The sequence below is a fragment of the Ctenopharyngodon idella genome, chromosome 8 (genome assembly GCF_019924925.1).
Source record: "Ctenopharyngodon idella isolate HZGC_01 chromosome 8, HZGC01, whole genome shotgun sequence".
Classification (NCBI taxonomy): domain Eukaryota; kingdom Metazoa; phylum Chordata; class Actinopteri; order Cypriniformes; family Xenocyprididae; genus Ctenopharyngodon; species Ctenopharyngodon idella.
Genome location: NC_067227.1, coordinates 15682195 through 15690551, shown reverse-complemented (window position 1 = coordinate 15690551; position 8357 = coordinate 15682195). Strand labels below are relative to the sequence as shown.

The 8357-nt window shown below is 34.7% G+C and overlaps 1 protein-coding gene across 10 annotated transcripts in view; it reads right to left on the bottom strand.

Annotated features, from left to right (window-relative positions):
- Positions 1-1833: 1833 nt before the first annotated feature.
- Positions 1834-8357, bottom strand: part of pbx3b (pre-B-cell leukemia homeobox 3b) — a 96846-nt gene continuing 90322 nt past the window's right edge. For all 10 annotated transcript variants that reach the window (XM_051902582.1, XM_051902584.1, XM_051902588.1 and 7 more), the window contains one exon: positions 1834-3479. In XM_051902582.1, the coding sequence (XP_051758542.1) occupies positions 3387-3479 (93 nt within the window). In that variant the 3' untranslated portion in view covers positions 1834-3386. The remainder of the gene's footprint in view (positions 3480-8357) is intronic.

Here is an 8357-nt window from a genome sequence, read left to right as displayed (position 1 = left end):
GATTGGCTGTGAATTTTTATTGATATCATTGTATCTGTTGTGGACAGACAAATTTATAAAATGCTGAGAAGAATCCGTCCTACATTTGATCTTAAAATCATTTCTCCAATGTGCATACGTGTGATTCAGAGAACGGATGTATGCACAAAAAAAGTGCATACGCCTCTCTTTAAGATGTGAAATTTATATATCGCAAATGAGCTTGAAATTGTGATGGTTTCAGATCTCCATCTTGTAAATGCTGCCTAATTAATGTCCTTAACATATAACAGAGCACCAGTCAGCGTCCAAATCCTTTACTTGTGGCAAGAATTGCTTAGATTTCCAAATACCTACAGTACTTCGATTCTCTGCCACAAGAAAAAGTGTGTACATCTGCTTAGACCCTGACATGGCGCTAAGCACTTTTCCATGTCAAAGACCATTTTTATAAATATTAACGTTGATAAAATTTGTGCATACGCACGTTTTATAAATGAGGCCCCTGGTTAGGACATGGCATGAAAGTGTAAAATGGTTGCTCTTATGCTAAAAATAAGGTGGATGTTTGATATTGCGGGGTCTTTGACGTCACACGAGCAAATACATTTGCATATGACTGCCTCCAGTGCAAGACATGGACAAATAGTTATACACCATCGCACCATAGGCTCTGCTCATTGGTGTTCAGTCGCTAAACGGCTGACATTTGTCTACACTGGATGCGAGCGTCGCGCCAAAAGCAAATAAAACCCATTACAATCACTGAAGCTGTCTACACTAGATATAGTACACACAGATGCGCGTTCAGTTTCTAACATACTCCACGCACTTGAGTCTGTCGACAACAGGATGGAAGAGCGCATAAACATTCGCTTTGAATTCGGCCACAAAACCTATGGAATGTGCACCAACCATCCACATCCTCCCAAACAGTCAGTATTATTTATTATTTTTCAAATGAGCTGCATGTATTCCATTTTTCAGCTTTTTCCTTGTGTTTTGAATTGAGTGAGCCTTAATCCATTCTCTACAATGCCAGACTCCCATAGGAAGCTCAAGCTTGAGTCATTGTCTAGAGATCACATCCTGTTTATTTGGAGAGGAAGAAAAAAAAATCCTAGATTTTGGCTGGAGTGCGAATTCACAAACAGGCCAATTAAAGGAAGCTATTAATTTAGTTGCATTTGTCAAAGGGCTCAGGCAACAATTAGTACTATTAATGCAATCTTGTCACATGTCGCCATGCCACATGGAATAGCTTCTCACAAGCTGTTCCATGGATCCCTATCAAACCAAATAATTCATTTGGCCCCAGCAGCCCTCGCTATGCTAAAATCCCTCTCTTTCTCTTTGACAGAGAACAAGCCTGCGGGGGGAACCATGCTTTCTATGAGGGGACTGTCAATTCTTCTTAGAAGCTCTGTCATGCGCATGTGTGGTTTGCATAGACATGTACTAATGCATTTAAGATATTGGCGTATGATTGTCTAAGTAATGTGACACAAGCACTTACGCGTTAGCAAAATGGGGTGTTGTGTTTAGTTCGGCGTGTGTGCTTGATTTGATACATGCGCGTTGGAGGAGAATAAATCTCTTACTTTGTTGAAATTGGCATGAAGAGGTATTCATGCAAATGAACAAGACTCTGGTTTTGATATGTGCATGGATACACATGTGTATGCATATAACAGAAGTACAGTTGTTTTCATATAAAAAAATATTAACATGTTTGTGCGTAATACTGATCAATGTATTACTCAATTTATTTAAATCTGTTTACAGCATATTATTGTTATTATTAGCATCATCACATCAAGTGCAAAAACAAAGAAGGCAATATCAAAACTGTCATGAAAGGAAAACAGTTTATTCATGTTTGAAATTACACATAACTACCACAAGGAAGACTTTTCAGTCCAGGGTGTAGTCTGGTTAGAAAGAAACACGAAACATCTTTAATACATTAGAACCACTGCCACAAATAAATTTTGTATGACTTTTTTATCAGTTTCAGAATCACATACGATACAAAAAAAGAGAAAGAAAGTCGGAACCCTGTCACACAGGGTTTGAAATGTACAATTCTGAATACTGAAACCTCTATGCATTACAGGTTTTCTTTTTTTTTAATCATGGGTTTTTATTTATTAATTTTTTATTACTTTTTTGCATGAATTAGTAACAAGATGAGCAACATTCAAAATGTTCTTCAGTATTTACAACAGTTTTACTGTTTGGTGTTAATTTTATGATCGTATTTCCCCCTCCCTGTTCCTTCCCCCGAGATCCAGCACAAAATTCCCCTCCAACAGCCACTGTACTCTCCATACTCTCCGTGTTATTCATATTATTAATATTATGGTTCTTTTTTTCTTTTTTTCTTTTAAAGTTGCAACAAAGCAACTTAGTTTTCTTAGAAGGTTAAAATATACATTAGATTACATAAAGAGCGAGAGACAGAGAGAGCAAATTTCTTACAAGATGGAACCAATCCAAACTAACAAAAGTAAATGTATTTAAAAAAAGACAAAAAAGAATGACAGAAGTAATAGACAAAAACGGTGGTGGTGATTTTGTTGAGAGGTAGTCAGTGAGAGCACTATAAGCTAAAGAAATGTTTTAAATCTATTGGTTTTCTATGAGTTTCAATGAGGTAATAAAGCTGAGTATTTATTTGTGAGATGTATAAATACTCTCAGGCTATGTCATATACAAGAAGGTTTTTGAATGGAAAATTGCCAGAAAAGCATCCAACAGGATGACCCATATTTCCTTTTTACGTCTTCTACACTTTCTTTAATAATTGTAGTGGACTGAATATTGATTACGTTTTGTGTTTTTAAAAAAAGACAGGCATTTAAAAATCACCCCCCAAAATGGAGTGGATTGCCTTTCATAGGTGGTCTTGTTTAGGTCATTGCTAGGTGTGACATTAATGAAAAAAATTTTAAAAATCAGCAATGAATTCCCCAAGCTGCCTTCTATAGCATTTAGCCCTGTTAAATGCATCGGTTAGCATCATATGAATATACTTTTGTAAGTATCAGTTGTATTCCTGCACTAAAGCTTTGCCGACAGTCGGTTAGAACAATGGAGAGGGGTTATGATCAGTAATAAACTCAAAAAGAAAAAAAAAAAACTGTTTGAGCTTGTACACTTCAAATGATAAAGGTTTAATATGATTGGAGGAGAGATTGTTAGTAAAAACTGCAGTGGACTGATGTTACAGCTAAGAAATGTCCAGCTTCCAAAACACTGTGGAAAAGTACTGTGGATGATTCCATGAGGATGTTTCTGGATTAGCTGTGAGAGTTTATTCTGTGTCTCTGATTGGTCAGTCTGTGGTTTTGTAGTTCTGTGATTGGTTATCCACAGCTTGAGAAGGGGCCGTGTCAAAGAGGAGATCAGTTCGAGGTATCAGAGTGCACACTACCAGGGCCTTCTGTAGGGGAGATCACAGAGGATGGAGTCGTAGCATCCTGCCATCCCCCATTACCCTAAAAACAAAAGACAGAAAAAAATGTTATTAACAGTGTTGGGGGCAACGCATTACATGTAACTCGAGTTACATAATTAGATTACTTTTTTAAGTAACGAGTAAATTAACGCATTACTTTTAATTTACAACAAAAGTTACTTTTTCCAATAAGTAATGCCTCGAGTACCTTATTGCTTTTATAAAACGGTTACCACACAATACAAATATTAAAGTCAAAAATATGTATTAATGCAACTTTCATTAAGTAAACTCCTACTAAAAGCCTTCCTTCCATCGAAAAAAAATAGTCCCGGACCGTGTACAGCAACAGAAGTTACATTATTACGCCATTAGATGGCGGCAAAGACTGTCTTCATAAGTGTGTCAGTCAGTAGCTAAGACTTTTACATTGAAAAGACTGGATTGTTGCGACTGTCAGACATGGGAAAACCCCTTAACTGTTAAAAGGACAAGATAATACATCAGACATTTAAACAGATTTTTTAATATGAACATAGGACTGACCTGAAGGAAAATGCTAAATCTGAATGCAGGTAATAAACTCGCTCAATCGATCTCTTTCTCACAACACCCTTTTACATAATACAGTTTACATACAGTTTACATTGCTAAGAGTGGTTGCTAAGGGTGTTGTGTAGTGATACACAGAACCGTTGGGTGAAGTGGTTATAGCTGTGTGAATAAAACACAGCTATTGACCAATCAGAATCAAGGACAGGAACTAACCGTTTTATATATATATATATATATTACATATATATATATATGTAATATACATATATACACACACACACATACATATATATATATATATATGTATGTATGTGTGTGTGTGTGTGTGTTTATATGTACTATGAGACATCACATAAATCTTGTGCAATTTGTTATGTAAAATAATATAAATTTCCAGTATTCATACATTTACAGAAGCATGTGTGGCGGGAAGTGCGGGTGTGTTTGTTTGTACGCTTGCAGTAAAGTGTGTGTGTCCTAATCCTGGTGTGTGCGTGCGAAGCATGCATACATATGCATACTAATGTATTAAGAAATTAATAAGAGAGAGTGTCTCCTCTGATCTACTGTCTGACATGCCAACGGCCATCTTGCCACGTTAAACCCACATCGGCTTCTCCCGCTCTCGGTCCCTGCTTCCCTCGCTCTCAGAAAACAAATTCGCATAAACGTTGTGGCCAATGGGAACGATTGCTGAAATCAATGTCTAATCAGATTTCAGCGGTGGGCCGACAGCTTGTCGCTCCATATTTTGATGTCAGTCAAGGGGAGGGAGGCCGGGGCAGGGAGGGGGGAAGCTCGAAGGATGCTGAGTGGAAGTGACGGTGCAGGCCTTTCCTCCACCCTGCTCGCCCGAGTGCTCCTGACTCAGTCGCCTGGCTCTCATCGGAGACTAGCCTTTGCTTGATATTTTCCCTCCAAAATAACACTTAAATCCCACTACCTAATTGTACCTCTCTTTCTCCATATCACCACAACAGATGGTTAAAATTAGCCGTAGGTCCCAACTGGTAGGTAGCGACCCGAAAATCTGTAGCAGTCAGGTTCCGAAAGGGTCGTAGGCCACAGGAAAAAAATACTGTGATTTTTTTTTCATGAGTTTTGGTGAATATTTTAAAATGTTGTTGGCAATGAAACAGAACAAGGTAAAGAAAATGTGAGACGACATTAAATACAGCTTCACTTGCAATAAGGATAAACATGGTAAAAACTGGCTTAAGTAAAACATAAAATATTGTAAAATAAAATAAACATGGTGATTAATTGGCTTAATAGTAAATAAATTATATTAAAAAACACAGTGAATCATTGGCTTAATATAATAAATATAATAAATTATAAAAATAATCATGGTAAAATATTGGCTTAATATAATATAACATAAAAAATATGAAATAATGAACATGGTGAATCAATGGCTTAATATAATAAATTATAATGAATGATAAAAATAATCATGGTAAATTATTGGCTTAATATAATATAAAAAATATGAAATAATGAACATGGTGAATCAATGGCTTAATATAATAAATTATAATGAATGATAAAAATAATCATGGTAAATGATTGGCTTAATATAATATAAAAATATGAAATAATAATGAACATGGTAAATCATTGGTTTAATATATTAGAGTAAATAAATATAATAAATTATTAAAATAATCATGGTAAATTATTGACTTAATATAGAAAATATGAAATAATAATAAACATGGTGAATCACTGGCTTAATATAATAAATTATAATAAATTATAAAAACAATCATGGTAAATTATTGGCTTAATATCATATAAAAAATATGAAATAATAATGAACATGGTGAATCATTGGCTTAATATATTAGAGTAAATAAATTATAAAAATAATCATGGTAAATGAATGGCTTAATATAATATAAAAATATGAAATAATAATGAACATGGTGAATCATTGGCTTAATATATTAGAGTAAATATATATAATAAATTCTAAAAATAATCATGGTAAATGATTGGCTTAATATAATATAAAAAAATAAATAATAATAAACATGGTGAATCATTGGCTTAATATAATAAATAAAATATATAAAAATAATAATCATGGTGAATCATTGGCTTAATATAACAAATTTATAATAACATTAATGAACATGATGAATCATTGTCTTATAGTAAATAATAATATTGTTGTTTAATTTAATGACATTTTTGGTTAACTTTTATACAATGATCGTTTGATGGAATTGTCACTTCATGTAAAATCTGGATCCTGAAGCAAAACTGTTGAGAAGTACTGCCGTATGCTAGTTTGCTAATGAGGTGTTTGGTTATCAAAACAATCTGTCTGTGTTTCTATAAAAATCGTGGGGAGATGTGTGTGCCTGTGCATGTGTGTGTGTACGGGGACTGTTCAGTGGCGGAATTAGGAATTCGCTGATTTAGAGTTCCTGGAACAGGTCAATAAATAGATTGTGCTGGTCTCCTCCAGCCACAATGTCTGGACTGATGCTGAAACGCGACCGTTATGAGGAAGTCTGCTGTACCCTGATGACATGGATCACTCGCATTCAGCCTGACACACACACACACACACACACACTTGTTGTAATGATAGAGTGACTTGAGCAGTGGACCAGAGTGAGAGAGTGTGAAAGTGTGGCGTTTGAGCCTGCGAGAGGCTGACACTTCATCTGCACAGCTACAGGCCACAGAGGCCTCCAAACACACACACAGACACTGACACACAGCCGTCTCAGCATTAGCCACAGATACACTGCCACGTTTGGGCCTCGCTGCTGTGAAAAATCAGGCATATGTTTTGACTTATGACATTTATCGTTGTGTGCTTTGCTAGAGTTAATTCATGCAAATGGAGCTCTAACAGCCATCAGAAAATACACATATGACAGCTATGCTCTATTAATTACCTCACTGAAAATTATTCCCCCATCTGATTGCATCTGTTTCTCAATAGAAAGTGATTTGTTTTGCTTTTGGAAAGCTCGTTTGTCTTTTTTGATAATGTACGAGGACCATTTGGACCGATAAATAAGCTGTTTTGTATCAGGAATATATAATAATCTTTAAGTCACATTTTACTGGCTCATTTGATAATATTACAAAGTCAGAAAATGCTCAATTGTCTTTCATAAACTATAAGCTTACAAGTCTTTAGTTTTTAGTTTTAGTTTAGTTTTTATAAGCTTAGCAGCCACTGAATCAGCACAGTTTTTTTTTTTTTTTTTTTTGTTTTTTTTGTTTTATGTTTAAGTGTAACACATCTAAGTTTATATTTTTATGAACAGTGCCCCAACAAGCAAGGTAACAGATATAACATCTAAACCTGTGTTTAGCTCAAGGAAGATATATGTCTGTATTTCTCTCACTCTTCTCTCTCTCTCTCATCAAATAAATGAGTCTTTACTCTGATGGTTTCAGATTACGCAGTGCATGGTGGGGGAAAAAAAGCATCATATCAAACCTCATCAAGGAAGATAAAATTCATGCCTGCAGACGGCTGCAGGCAATCATACTTTCATATTTCATCATGTTGATAAGGATATTGCAAATTCTTTGAAGCATTGCAAAACAGGCAAACAGAGGCAAGACGTGCTAGTAAAAGCCTTTTCATCTTACCACGTTATAGGTTACTGTAATAGGAACTGTTTACACAGGCAACAAACTGACTTAATATATTTCTGAATCTCATTTTCCTCACACCACTCCCAAATACTTGAGCCGTTTGAGCTTTTACTGAGCAAAGCATTTATTCCTGCTTTAAAAAATTGCCATATTTTCCGCTTTATGCATATTATGGGATAGATACTCCTGTCATCCTCTGAATCATCACTCTGTTTGTAGTGGAGTTTGGATTTATGGTGGTTTCTTGCTGTCTGACTCAGATCCTTCTGAATTATGTTATAATAACGATATGTACTGCACATTACAGAGTTTAACAACAGCATTTCTTAGTAAATGCCAAGCTAAAAATGTTGTTGTTTATGTCTCCCAATCCATGGCACAAAATTATGCATTAAAAAAATAACAACAACAACAACAACAAAAATACTATAGTAAATTCTTAACAAAAGTCAAGTTAAATATATATATATATATATATATATATATATATATATATATATATATATTAATACATAAGAATTCAATGTAAATGTTGTTCTTTTGAACTTTCTATTAAAAAAAAAACTCTTAACGAAGGTCTTACGGGTGTAGAATGACATGAGGGTGATTAACAAATGACAATTTTTATTTTTGGGGGAACTAACCCTTTAATATATATATATATATATATATATAAATAAATAAAAAGTATTCTCGTCGCTTTATAATATTAAAGTTGAACCACTGTACTCAC